This window comes from Botrytis cinerea, chromosome 3 (assembly GCF_000143535.2).
Source record: "Botrytis cinerea B05.10 chromosome 3, complete sequence".
In the NCBI taxonomy this organism is placed as follows: Eukaryota; Fungi; Ascomycota; class Leotiomycetes; order Helotiales; family Sclerotiniaceae; genus Botrytis; species Botrytis cinerea.
The window spans coordinates 826,993-840,058 of NC_037312.1; the positions used below are offsets into that span (position 1 = coordinate 826,993).

The 13,066-nt window shown below is 45.1% G+C and overlaps 7 protein-coding genes across 9 annotated transcripts; 3 read left to right on the plus strand and 4 right to left on the minus strand.

Moving 5' to 3' along the window:
• The first annotated feature begins 48 nt into the window (after positions 1-48).
• Positions 49-1,303, plus strand: Bcbet5. The gene is made up of 3 exons (XM_001555003.2): positions 49-295; positions 354-746; positions 797-1,303. Exons 1-3 carry the CDS (start codon positions 259-261, stop codon positions 898-900), a joined length of 534 nt encoding a protein of 177 aa, XP_001555053.1. The 5' UTR covers positions 49-258; the 3' UTR covers positions 901-1,303.
• A 53-nt stretch (positions 1,304-1,356) lies between these two features.
• On the minus strand, positions 1,357-3,337 carry Bcpex3. Its single transcript, XM_024691820.1, has 3 exons — positions 3,003-3,337; positions 2,563-2,948; positions 1,357-2,514 (listed from the first exon to the last, which is right to left on the minus strand). Exons 1-3 carry the CDS (start codon positions 3,155-3,157, stop codon positions 1,502-1,504), a joined length of 1,554 nt encoding a protein of 517 aa, XP_024547593.1. The 5' UTR covers positions 3,158-3,337; the 3' UTR covers positions 1,357-1,501.
• A 14-nt stretch (positions 3,338-3,351) lies between these two features.
• BCIN_03g02490 (hypothetical protein) lies at positions 3,352-4,501 on the plus strand. The gene is made up of 4 exons (XM_024691821.1): positions 3,352-3,667; positions 3,748-3,998; positions 4,085-4,151; positions 4,211-4,501. Exons 1-4 carry the CDS (start codon positions 3,592-3,594, stop codon positions 4,396-4,398), a joined length of 582 nt encoding a protein of 193 aa, XP_024547594.1. The 5' UTR covers positions 3,352-3,591; the 3' UTR covers positions 4,399-4,501.
• Positions 4,502-4,899: 398 nt separating this feature from the next.
• BCIN_03g02500 (hypothetical protein) lies at positions 4,900-6,169 on the minus strand. 2 transcript variants are annotated; one of them, XM_024691822.1, is made up of 3 exons: positions 5,919-6,169; positions 5,480-5,808; positions 4,900-5,428 (listed from the first exon to the last, which is right to left on the minus strand). In XM_024691822.1, exons 2-3 carry the CDS (start codon positions 5,678-5,680, stop codon positions 4,964-4,966), a joined length of 666 nt encoding a protein of 221 aa, XP_024547595.1. In that variant the 5' UTR covers positions 5,681-5,808; positions 5,919-6,169; the 3' UTR covers positions 4,900-4,963. The 2 variants fall into 2 exon arrangements, with proteins under 2 accessions (XP_024547595.1, XP_001555050.1); XM_001555000.2 differs by having other exon boundaries at positions 5,480-6,169.
• A 150-nt stretch (positions 6,170-6,319) lies between these two features.
• Positions 6,320-9,511, plus strand: BCIN_03g02510 (hypothetical protein). The gene is made up of 4 exons (XM_001554999.2): positions 6,320-6,698; positions 6,765-6,851; positions 6,899-7,785; positions 7,849-9,511. Exons 1-4 carry the CDS (start codon positions 6,667-6,669, stop codon positions 9,330-9,332), a joined length of 2,490 nt encoding a protein of 829 aa, XP_001555049.1. The 5' UTR covers positions 6,320-6,666; the 3' UTR covers positions 9,333-9,511.
• Positions 9,512-9,518: 7 nt separating this feature from the next.
• On the minus strand, positions 9,519-11,273 carry Bcado1. Of its 2 annotated transcripts, none has more exons than XM_001554998.2 (3): positions 11,060-11,273; positions 9,898-10,849; positions 9,519-9,798 (listed from the first exon to the last, which is right to left on the minus strand). In XM_001554998.2, exons 1-3 carry the CDS (start codon positions 11,109-11,111, stop codon positions 9,756-9,758), a joined length of 1,047 nt encoding a protein of 348 aa, XP_001555048.1. In that variant the 5' UTR covers positions 11,112-11,273; the 3' UTR covers positions 9,519-9,755. The 2 variants fall into 2 exon arrangements, with proteins under 2 accessions (XP_001555048.1, XP_024547596.1); XM_024691823.1 differs by having other exon boundaries at positions 9,898-10,988.
• Positions 11,274-11,335: 62 nt separating this feature from the next.
• Positions 11,336-12,717, minus strand: BCIN_03g02530 (hypothetical protein). Its single transcript, XM_001554997.2, has 4 exons — positions 12,675-12,717; positions 11,942-12,477; positions 11,779-11,873; positions 11,336-11,728 (listed from the first exon to the last, which is right to left on the minus strand). Exons 1-4 carry the CDS (start codon positions 12,677-12,679, stop codon positions 11,600-11,602), a joined length of 765 nt encoding a protein of 254 aa, XP_001555047.2. The 5' UTR covers positions 12,680-12,717; the 3' UTR covers positions 11,336-11,599.
• Between the last annotated feature and the right edge of the window lie 349 nt (positions 12,718-13,066).

Here is a 13,066-nt window from a genome sequence, read left to right on the forward strand (position 1 = left end):
CATTAGGCTTGCCTAGCTTGTGAAAAGCTTAATTTGATAGCGTGCGTTGAGCCTGTACCATCATTTTAATTTCGAACCTATTACCAAATGAAAGCCTGCTATTCCATGTTCAACCACCCTTACCGTACGTACATAATACATAATACATACAGAGTACATGTCGACGGAGCCTTGTCAGTAATAATAAGTTACGAGGCCGAAAGTGTCCCAAGAGAACATCGACATTCGAAATCCTCCAGACCGCACCATATTCTCACCATGGTTGTTTATTCCTTTTACATATTCGATAGGCATAGTAAGTCAACACACACACGTCTCAGAATTTGCAATTGACACTAACTCGTCTCCCCCAGCCGAATGCATCTATTCCAAACTCTGGCACCGCAATAATGACCGACCCCTCTCCACCACCGGCGCAACTGCGCGACCCATTTCCGGCTCCAGCAACTCCAGCGCCGTGCCTCCTCTCAATGTTCCAGAACTTGCCGTGCCGAAGAGTCGCCCCGGGAAGTTGAGCGCGCAAGACGATGCGAAATTGATATTTGGAACCATATTCTCGCTGCGGAATATGGTGCGGAAGTTAGGAGGACCGGACGATAGCTTCATATCATTTCGAACGGCACAGTATAAGTTACATTACTATGAGACGCCAACAAATATCAAGTTCGTGATGCTTACCGACACACAAACTCCAACTATGAGGCAGGTGCTACATCAGATATATGTCAATCTTTATGTGGAATTTGGTATGCCCCCCACCCCATTATCGTTTCTACAATCTGCTGATACTTCGCAGTTGTCAAGAACCCGCTGTCCCCCGTCGAGCACCCTGGAGGCGAAGGGGTTGCAAACGAGCTCTTCGAGCTGGCCCTCGACCAATTCGTTAAAGGCGTTCTCTAATGTCTAATGCGCGTTACGAACTTGATGATTTACACGCAGTGGATATTCAATGTCGCACAGCATTTAATTTGAACTGTAATTCAATAAAACACAGTTGCAGGTCGAGGCGTTTGGGGGTTCTTGGAGTCGAGGTTAAAGGGGGCACATCAGTAGAATGGGCAGTTGATATAGAAGCTGGCCTGAGAAATTGTGGAAGTCGAAATCCCGAATACGCCCAGTCTTGGGTTGGCCAGATATCATCGTCAAAGCCGACTGGGATTAGATTTGATAATCAAAAGGTTTCCACGATGATGTCTCACTTCATTCTTTATTGTCCAGGATGGATTCGAGAAATCAAATGATCTCCTATTTTTAGGTACTTCGTATCCTGGACATTGAAAATCAAATCATAGCATGTACATCAAAGTGGGCCAAGCTGGATAGAACAGATGATATGGCTCTCAAAGGTCTAAAGGATGATACAATTATGCCATTATTTTGGTATCTTTTACATAACTCGTTTCTTCTTTCGCCTCAATGAATTTCCCGCAACCCTGCCCAGTAATGATTCCCATATTCCAAAAATTCCCTCGACTTTGTATAGTCTTCGCCCAGATCCAATCTACAAAGATGTTACTTTGTCAGCGGGGTCTACCGCTTTTCCCCACGCACTTTCAAATCTGCTAGCAGTTCCCACGTCTATAAGACTATCTTGGCCAGTCATTTCAGATTCGCCCAAGTCATTCCTTGGCACTAACACGGCACTCCCAAAGTCATCGATCGGGTTAATCTCGTTCTCGTGACTAGAGTAAACCACGGCGGCAAAAGCCTCCAATTCCCTAACCTGCTCCATGGCTTGAAGGTATTCATTAGGCACACCATTTCCAATGGAATGAGCCTGTCTCGTAAGCACAGCTAAAATCAACGGAAGCTTTACCGAGTTCGGCTCAACGATTTCAGTAACACGAGCATCTTCAGGCTGAGACGGAATCTTAAAACTTTGCTGGGCAATCTTTTGTTCAACAAGAGTTGAGAAACCAGCATCAAGAAGCATAGTCAGAACGTGGGAGAACGGTGGAGAGTCAATGAGATCCGAGGTTTCATCAAGGAGTCGTCTTAATGGTGACACAGGGGACGATGAAGGTGTCTCAGGCTCCATAGTTTTCATACCGGATTCTTTGATGACGAAATCCTCTTGGTCTCGGGGAGGCAGGAGATATTGTAACCAGCGAGTAGCCTGTCTGTCTTCGGGAGTGGCTCCTTCTACCTTTTTACGGACCTCAAGCGTCAATTCAGAGAACTTAGCCATGGTGAGCTCTTCTCTGATAGAAGTGTCCTTGAACACTTCTTTTACCGCAGCTTCAACCTTGAACATAACATCTCTCCATCCTCGGTGAAGTAACCACCAGCTGAATGTCAAATATCGTCTATTCGTCTCGAAGTCGTTTCCATAAGCTTGATCTGAATTGTCATCGTCGTTGTTTTCTAAGCTTATTGTTGACTGCTCCACGCCACCAGTAGCTAGCGAGACTACACTCGAAAGATAACTGCGACGTCCTAGAAGATTAAGTTGAATTCGTGTGAGTAGTGTGAGAAGAGAGAGTGTATATATCAAAGTGAATGATCGCGTGATGGCTAGCAATTATTAGCAACGAATGTAAAAGCGAGCTTCAATTAACTTACAGCTAATCTTGAGATCATTCCATAATTGCATCTTCGACCTTTTGATCTTTTGTACTTGCTGCTCTCCTTGTTGCCCTCCATCCTGTGCTCCATCACCACCGAATTCTGATCCTGAGGGTATTCCGAGTTGACTTATATGCATTCCACTATCACTAAAACTCACCATGCTTCTGCCATCATCGTCGGTGATACTAGGGGGACTGGATCCCCAATCCGATCGACGATCACCCCCATTTCGTGCCTGCTTCGCAGCTTTTTGTTGTTGCAACTCGTCGGTGATTCTCTCCGTTTTCAATTCGGCAAGAATGTTCTCGGTGGCGGTGGGCAGGAGGGCCAAGACGGTGTAAGTGCAATCTTCCTGATTTTGTTCAAACCGACGTCGAAGACTAAGAATAAGTGGATAAGCATAAGTCACTATCTCGGTGGGTATCAAACTATACTTCTCTCGAGCTATACGATCACTGCTCATACGTTGTCGAGCATCATGAATCTTTCCTAGCACGTACTGCGTAGCTACATAGCCTACACCAATCACTCCAAACCCAATCGCAAGGGGAGTTCTATTCCTCCTTGCCCATTTGCGAAGGGAATTCATGATTTTGTTCTTTGAAAGAAAAAGAATGCAACTACAATCACATAACGTTGAAGAATGGTTGTCTGAAGACTTGCAAACGTGAAGGAAATGAAATAATATTGAATGTTGAAACGATAAGATTTAATTATAAGGTTGCCCTCAGGAACCTTGAAATGCGAGGAAAGCTCCCTTTGTTGTCTCTGAAGGCCGAGGATGGTAATTTGCCAGCCGTGCCAGCCACAACTCGGCTGACAGACCCATCGATTTACATGTACCGATAAGCATTCGAGTTTACTCCGTACACTATTGCATCTGTTGCATAACTCCTTACCCCTCCATGTAAATGCACAAAGGCCAAAACGACCAAAGCTTAAAGGGCAAAGCTTTTATAAAGTGCACGATCGAACTCTGGAAACAACAAACACACACACAAATGAGAAGACTGAACAGTGGCAATGGACCAGCGCAGACCGCCAGAATATATTATTGAGGTGTTTGCTGACCCTACCTCGGTGAAAGAGGTCATCAGAGGCAAGTAGAAACGGTGTTTTCTTACCTTCACCGGCAGGAAATGTCACTATTATGCGCCTGCTAACTCGACTCCTATACAGGCATCCTACATACCATTTTCTTCCAACGTTTCTTCCCTTCGATTCGACCCAAGTCTCGCGATGTTCTGGACATGACTCTGCCATACATTGAGAATGTTGAAATTGAAACGCTTATCGATCAAAGGACCGCTGCTCTGGTGCGGCAACTAGACACCACCTCGGAAACTGGCGCGAGAAATACTGGCGTGAGAGGACAAATGGCTGTTCAATTCTTTGAGAAGAAGCGAAGAAAGGCTTGGTTTACGAAAGGCGTATGTTGATTCTGGATTCCAATTCCGATCATCCGGGTCGCATTCCTTCTATCCAAAACATCGCTTTGCTGACCTGGACAATATAGGAGGAAGAGGTATGTTGGGAACAGTGGACTTTGGATGTTACATTAGCTACTCCGCGAACAGAAAGTGGTAAGAATGCTCGAACGCTCTATCCTATGGTTATGGCTGGCTCACACGGCGCTCTACAGAACGAGCAAAAGTAAGAAATGCGATGGAGGCCATGTTACTGAAAGCAGCAATGAAGATCGTAACAACAGTCAACATGGAGAAAGATCATATACCGCCTATTACCACGAGCGAGGCCAATCCATTTCCTTATCAGATTACTATAAACCCAAGAGCAGATAGCTGGGGGGCTCGTATGAGTTTGTTTTGACGCCACAAGATGACAAGGGCATTGTACATATTGATATTGGCGTTTCGGAGCTGGATAGAGGATACTTTGGATACAGATACCCAATATGAATTGATTTTATTCAACGAGATCCTATGTATGTACTTGACCTACAGCAACTGTTGTGAGGCATATTATGACGTATTCTACCCACTCTTTCCGTACATTTATCTCCAGATAATCAAACGCTGCATGTGTATTTGCGGATCCAGATATTCAACACCCTCTACAGATCAACTTCATTATACCCATCATTGTTACTATGGCCATACCTAGGGATGGAGTTCAATGCCATACGTTGAAGAGGTACTCAGCCATGTGTTGCAAGTCAGTGTGTAAGTCACGAGTTCAATCGCATAAAACAGGTGCTCGTGCCAATATAAACTTTCTTGGTTGTCATAGTGTGCAATGCTTTATAGAGATGCTCAACCATACGTTGCAAATCAACATGAAAGTCACCAGTCAATAAATAATACAAGTAAGTGCTCGTGCCACTATAGACTTTCTTAATTCTCATAACATCATAAAATCGTAAATCCATATCACATCAGGCTTTGCTGAATCCCCTTCCCCTTCCCCGTCCCCTGCCGAATCTTACACTACTCGGAACAAATCTCAGTGACGACATGGCTGTTTCTAAACCTTTCATCTGATCGTCTTCTGGTTCAGGAACTGATGCAGCCGTCTCAGATACTTCCATGGCATCATCTTCTGCCTGCGCTGGGGGGACACCGGGTCGACTAGTAAATTCTTGGTCGATGCCTTGATTGTTCAAAGATGGCTCAGTAGTGGCGGCACGTTGCCTGACTTCCTCAACTTTCGGTTTCGCTGCCGAGCTATGCCTTCGATGTCCATGGCGCCCTGATCTAAGCATGGAGCTTTTATGATCAATACCATCATTCACAACGAAGAAGTCATACTGCTGAGGGAACATATGTTTATCGATAAGATGCATGCGTCTCTTCTGAGGGGTTGAGCATTTCCTATCACAGTCTTCAACAAAACAGGAATACTATCCGAGAATCAGTAGCTACAGACTACACACGCTGAGGGATTGTCTTACAATCTTTTCTCCTCGGTCCTTCCTAACACTGACCAATGCATCATGATTTTCCTCAATATGAAGGTTGAGGAAATGTTCCGAAGGAAGATTCTTGCGACATTCCAAACATCTGTTCATGTGAGACTTTTTATAGTGTACTTCATAGTCATCGAATGAAAGGAAGGATAATGTTCGCTGATGACCTGGCAAAGAGCACCGCATCACTGTGAGAGCTTCCCCGGTCTCCTCACCAAGGTGAACAAATTTGGAGGAGGCTTGAGGTGTGGAATTTGATGTAGCTTGGGGTTTCTGTATGTCGGGTGGATTGGGAGTCTCTATAATCTCTGAATCTGGAGAAGAAGGACCATCAAACTCTTCGTCTCGTAAACGTTTTGTCATTGTGTAACAAGATGAAGGAAAATGAAAAGAATGTGATAAGATGCGGGGGGGGTTACTCTACGATTGAAAAGTAGTCTTCCCTCTGCTGCCAATGCCCCTTCTTTACCTTCGATGATTAGATATATCCTCACCCACCTACGATTAAGATATCGAAGCAAATCGATGAGAACAAGGGAGCGTAGAGAGTTGAAGAACGAGACCTGGAAGTCAAAAGAGGGTTGCTATTTCTCAGTGACGTGTAGTGCAACAGTGTCCTGACATTATACTTGAGAAATGGTGCCTTTCCTATTTGGCGACAACAGATTGTTTTGCGTTGTGAAGATTTACTAATTACCTCTGCTCGTCTTTATCGTTGTACGATTGAGGTGCGAGGTTGTCTTGGCGCAAATATAAGGCGGTGGATAAAGTGTAATCCGGCAGAAAAAGAAGGGAAACCGTACTAAAAGTTACCGGTGGGAGACTGGAGCATCACTTCAATCATAACTCATCATCGACTTCTTCCCCTCGTCCTCCTCATGTATTCTCCTAAGCATAAGGCTCAGAAAGACCATAAAGTCTTTTTGTCGTTCCAATCTTGCTTGATTCCTTGAAACGATAATCGAATAGTGAATTACATCTCAAATTTGCATTCACCTTACTTTTTGGCAGTTTCCCCCAAACTTCAATTTTGTGATCTTCCCTCACATTTCTTTTCCCACCAGACTCCATGGCCAACTCCTACAACTTTTATTCTGGTGCAGGAAGACAAAAATCAACCTAACAATAACTCGCCCTTGGGGCTCTGTATAATCTCCCGAGGAACTTTCGCTATGGATAAAACTTCTATTCAACAAAACTGGCTGTAAGTTCCGATTGTCGCAGTCGCAAATATTATGCCGCCGATTCATACTAACTTTCATCTCCTCAGCGTTGCACAAAAGATTGAAAAGGAGTTACAGTCGCAGCTGAACAAAGATTCCCCTACATTTGAAGATATTCAGCATCTTCTCACACAGTCCGTTATTGTCTTCTTGTCTTATCGCACCAGTCTAATGATATCAGGTTGCGCATTGCTTGTGAAGCAGTTATCTTTGGCGACTTCGAATATGCTACTAAGCAGCGTGTACAACACCGTCTCTGGGACTCGCATAGTCTGATTAATTCCCGATATCGAAAGCTCGTTGCCCACTACCGTTCCGCCGATCAGAGACGTCGTGCTGTGGAGCGCCGAAAGCTAGAGAAGCACTATGTTGATTTCCTTAAAGAGAGCCAGTTTTTCTACAAGGGCTACATCCAGCGTGTTGCTTCCCACTTTGGTCCTCTCCCTGCATTGCAACGCATCGCAAATCGTCTTTCTTTGAGCCCGCTGTCTGTGGACAAGCCTATCAAAGCTAGCAGAACCCTTGAACATCTGCTTAAGCTTTCCTGTCACTTCACCCTACTTCGTCTCGGAGACTTGAGTAGATATCGAAATGACTTAAGAACTAAAGAGCGCAGCTGGGACCCTGCCCTAGGATACTATTCTCTGGCTGAAGCTCTTTATCCCGACTCTGGCAATGCTCACAACCAGATGGCGGTCATTGCTCTCGCTGATGGTAGTCATCTCGATGCATTATACCATTTGTTACGTGCAGTTGCTGTCAAGGAACCCCACACATTGGCTCGTGGAAACTTGGCTATTGAGTACAAAAAAATATCTAATAGTTGGGAAAAGGAAAGGCAGAGTAGACGTCGCCCAGCGCCCGTCGAGTCCGCTCTTGTCATTTGGTTCGTGAGACTACATGCAAGGTTTTACAAGGGTGTGGAATTTTCTACGCAAAGTGAATTAGAGAATGAAGTTTTGGGTCAATTGGTCTCGGCCTTGAAAGAACACTCTTTTGAGGAAACTCTAAACAAGCTGGTGATGATCAATATGGCTGCAAATTATCTGGCAACCCAGAGGCTTACAGGTAAGTCGATCCCTCTTATTCAAATTTTAGTTTTCTATGTAGAGATTTTGACATGATACGTAGAAGCAGAGGGTGGTGTAACCGATGACCTTAAAAAGTCTTTTTATTTCCTTCTTGGTTTCAATCTTCAAGTATTCTGCGTCTTGCTACAAGCACTTATCTCAGAGCTTGCCGATGCAGCTGAAGCAGAAAACCTGGAGTCTTTGACTGCCACAGATTCATCTGGCGATTCCTTCGAAAAGCTCAGTCCAGTCGCAATCAGAGTCCTCCCCACCATTCGACAATATTTCGCCTGGATTATCTCTCAACGTCTTCTTCTTGTCGGTCTTGGAGATGGAGTTGACCGGGAGTCCACAGGCCCATTAATTGGACATATTCAAAGAATGTGGAAGACAGCCGCAGATGCACTTTCCGCCCTCGTCAGCTTCTTTCCTGTCGCATCGCTTCCTTGTCTTTCGTATTTGTTGCCTGAAGACGAACAGACACTCGGATTTAAGCCTCTCCGGGATTTACCAGATGGTCTGGAAGAATACAGTCTCTATAATAAAGATGATGGCTTTTTGAAAGCTCGTATCTCCGATGGTATCATTCGGCAATCCCATAACGAGAATTATGCTCGTATCCGGGATATCTTACGAGCTGGCATGGCTCTCCATTTTGAACAACCGTGTCCAATTATGATGATCGATGATGGCAGATTTGTCTACGGTACTGAAAGTGCTATCGTACCCCCATCAAATGACTCTGCTATACCAAGTCAGCCAGCGAAACCTACATACGCTGTGCAGAACGACACGAACACCGGCAACGAGGTGGCTGTAGTATCGGACTCTTTGGGCATTATGGATAACGAAATGAGTCGCATGGTGGACGATTTACTTGAGCCTGCAAGTCTTGCTCCTAGCGAAGATACATCTTATGGTATGAGCAGCTCTACTGCAAATGCGGTATTTGCGCCTATTGGCTCTGAAAGAACACGTCCATTGGCAAGTAACCATATAACACCCACCAAAGGCTTTCCAAGTCTACCTGGAATCTGGGGCTCGCCCTTCACACCCAAACCTAATGAGCTTCGACCCATCAGTCCCGAAAAGTCATCAAGCTCTGGTGAATTTTCATCAATGAATTACTCAACCAGTAAAGATCAGCTTGCTGCTGTTGCGGCCCTCGACAACATGACTGGAATGCAACAACGAGGCACAAATGGTGTTGCGAATAATGTCAGGAACCAGATGTCATCTTTTGACGCCTCCACGCCAGTCAACCAAATGTTGCAGGAGTCACTGTCAAAGCATTTCGGACCCATGTCAATCTCATCATCGGGGTTTTCAACAAACAGCAGCATCTACGCAAACAACTCACCACCAAAGGCATACTACGGTAGAACCTTGGGTCGCCCATCCTATAATGGCCATGATAGTGGTATCTATACAGGTGCTAGCGAATTTGATCGAAGTACAATGTTACAGAGTTCAATTTGGAACAGTCAGACTGAGAATGAAAATTACAACCATACACCCCCCGCTGGACAAGGTCACCGAGGCTGAATTCAATTCATTATCATGAATCATTGAAGGTTCATTACAACCCACCAATCTAATATCCTCATCATCCACATCCACATCCACATCTCCATCCGACACCGTCTTGCGTCTGTCGTCACTAACCAGTAAGATAGTTTTACTCTTACATAGTCCAGGTTATCATCAGGAATCATCAGTAGGCAGATGTCATGGGCACATTGTAAGAAAATCGCAGTCAGAAGCTGTAACTGAGAGTTATCAAAACAGATATCAGTAAATAACTTTTTATTGGGTTTCTAAAAAACACGCTAGCTCTATGAATTGATCGTGGAGGATCGTAAGGTCAATGCATCATGCACTACATCATTTCGATTGTAGACGCTCCTGTTGTTGAAACCATCACCTGAACGCCGTCTAGAATCAGAATGGGAAATAGCTTATAGGTATCTATTGGCTGGTAGGCTTGTAAGTCTGCTTAGGGAAGGGGAATCTGCAAATATCGTTAGTCTGTAATCTAGACAATTTGATGAAATTGTACACCAATTTTTGACAATGTAATGTGCATGTATGAAATGAATGGAAGACTTACGAAGGGCCCAACTCCTGAATGCTCAACTTAGCTAACCATTGTCCTTGATCAACGCACTTATCGAGAGGTTCTCCAGCAACCAAACCAGCAGTAAAGCCAGCAGCGAAAGCATCTCCTGCACCTGTGGTATCGTTGATCAAGTTCTTGTCGATGGCATGGACAGGATATTCCTTAACATCTTGTCCGTTGACAGCGACAACAGTAGGAAGAGTTCCTTGGGTGATAATAGCAACTCTCTCTCTCTTCTTGTTCTCCTTTGGCAAAGCAGCCAATGCCTTAGCAATCTCCTTGATATCCTTGGACTCGACACCATGGCTTTCAGCCCATGCCAAAGCCTCAGTCTCGTTACCAATGACATAATCCCAGTAAGGAGCAGTAGCATCAAGAGGCTCCTTGAAGAACTGAGAGATAAATGGTGCAGAGAGGGAGAAGACAAATGCCTTGTTGTTCTTGGCAGCCTCTTCAGCAAGAGCTTGGATAGCTGGTGGGCAAACGGTCAAATGATATCCACCGACAAAGTAGTGTGTAGCATTCTCAACCAACTTCCAGACCTCGGGGGACTTCAAGTGCTCCAAGTCGTAGTGGTTGGCAGCGCCCAAATCGGTACACATGGATCGGTTGTGGTCAGTGATCACAACTCCACAGCGTCCGGTGGGTTGGGTCTTGTCAACGCGGTATTCAACGCGGAGACCGGCGGTCTTGACAGCATCGTGCAAGATGGCGGCATATTTGTCGTCGCCGACTCCACCGAGGAATACAACGCTGTTGGGTGGGAGAATGTATTGGGCTCCACGAGCAGTGTTTTGGGCTCCACCTCCGGCAATCAATTTGGCGGAGTAGTTGTTGAGGAGATCCTCGTAGATGGCGGCGTGTTTTTCTTCAGCGAGGATGGCATCGTTAGGCTTGAGGCCGTATTTGTCGAGGAGAGCTTGGTTTCCTTGGGCTTGGATATCTGGAGATAGAGTTAGCCTCAGCTGGATAGGTATATTCGCAAAAGATAAGTTGAAAGCTTAGATAGAGATAGCTTTTTTCCCTCAAGAATGGATAGACTCGAATCTCGAAATTCTCTACACTCGAAGCTGATGAGAGCTCTACATGTTGATTGTACGTCCATAGGTGAGACACTGAGAAATAGTTGAGGTTATAACATAACTCTACTTACCAAGCAATGGGTTCTCCAAGCAAAGGAGGGCGTATTCTTTAATTCCAGACATCGTTACTTTAGCTCTGATGGTATATTTTAAGTTGTTATATTTTAATGGCGGGGTTACGGCGTGGTGAGAAAGATGTGGTGGGGCTGAAATTGGGCTCGGCTTCCGAGGAACAAAGACCCACTGCGAGGAACCAATCCTCTAAAGTAGGTCATAATGGGAGCCAAGCAGTATTGCTCTTATAGTTCACAGAATAAATAAGGGTGCTTGTGAAATCACAGAATAAATGTATGTCCTTGTGCAATAATAATCTAGTCATTGAATATTACGAGGTTCAAATTTTTGGATTCAAGTTGGTAGAAAAGCCATCAATTCATTTTGTTTAGTGCCTGTTAACATGCCATCACGATCTCCTGATCACTAGTAAATCATGCCAGAGCACACAAGATTGTTTGGTAGAATTCTTTTCTGTCATCCTCGTTGAGATCCATCCCAAATTACAAAGATGCAGGCCCAACATATCCGAAGCAATGAAAATCCCCTCAACTCGCTCAATCCTTGACCTTTTGGGTACCACGTAACAGACCAGTTCTTCTCGCAGCAATGAGACCAGCCTTTTGACCTTGTGCAGCGTATCTTGAGATAGTGGATGCCTTACCAATATGTTGATGGTTACCACCCTGTTTCTTGTTAGCGCTTGATTCTGGCATAAATGGCAAATTTTACATACTCCGTGAGGATGGTCAACAGGGTTCATGGCAACACCACGAGTCTTTGGCCATGAGTTACGCTTGACGGCGAACTTGTGCTTAGCACGGGATGCCTCTGTAAAAAAAATCAGTATACCAAACTTTCCATATCACTTATTGTCGATTGGGCCTTTCAAAACGTACTCAAGAGAGGTTTGTCGGTTCTTCCACCACCAGCAACAATACCGATCATTCCACGGGCACTGCTCTTGATGACCTTCTTGGCACCGGATGGGAGCTTGACACGGGTCTTGCCCTCATCAGGGTTGTGTCCGATAACAGTAACATAGTTACCAGAGGTACGTCCCAACGCACCACGGTCGCCTGCCTTCTCCTCAACGTTGGAGATAACGGTACCTTCTGGAACAGATCCGAGAGGGAGAACGTTTCCGACTGTGAGGTTGGCGTTCTTTCCAGCGTAGATGAATTGTCCAGTGTACATTCCTTCGTTGGCGATGAAAGTCTCGGTGTGGAGCTTGAATCTGTATGGATCGCGGAAGACAACCTTGGCGAGGGGAGCACCACGTCCTGGGTCGTGGATGATGTCCTTTACGACACCACGGACGTAACCGTGTCTCTCAGCATAATCGAGAGTTCTGAACTGAGCAGGTGCCTTGTTCAATCTGGTGTTGGCTGTGAAGATCGAGCCACGACCCTTTCTTTGGTTTCTAATCACGCGTCTGTTCGATTGTTATGTTAGCTAGAGTTCTGCGATTCAAGAATATGTCGTCGTCGACCCAATCCGTCAAGAATTGGCTGTGGAGGTGAAGTCTACACCCCTCCTCCGCTTTTTGCCGCATCAATTCCCTGAAAAAAGGGAGCCAGAGTATTTCGAATGGCATATTGAAAGGAATAGTAGAATCTCAAGTGTACGTACCCCATCTTGACGTTGTTGGCGATGGATTGTTAATTGTCGACGGAGAACTTCAAGAACTTTCAATAGAGGAAGGAACGAATATTTCCAGTGTGTGCCTGCCAAAAATGATAAGCGACCGCGCTAGTCCTGAAAAGGATCGAAATTTGGCCTGAAGTTCTAGATGAGTAATTTAAGGCTGCTGTTACAAGGATACGCTAGTGGATATTTCTATAGACGACTGTCGATACTGACCCAAAATCCACCTCAACATATGAATTCCAATGTCATGAATCACAGCCCGACAATCAAAGGCGATACAATGTACTAATTGAAGGTAAACATTGAGGACTGGTATTATTGTTTGAGTTGGTTTAGGACTATCTCGGTGTCAACCATGGCTTTCTTCCCTCAAC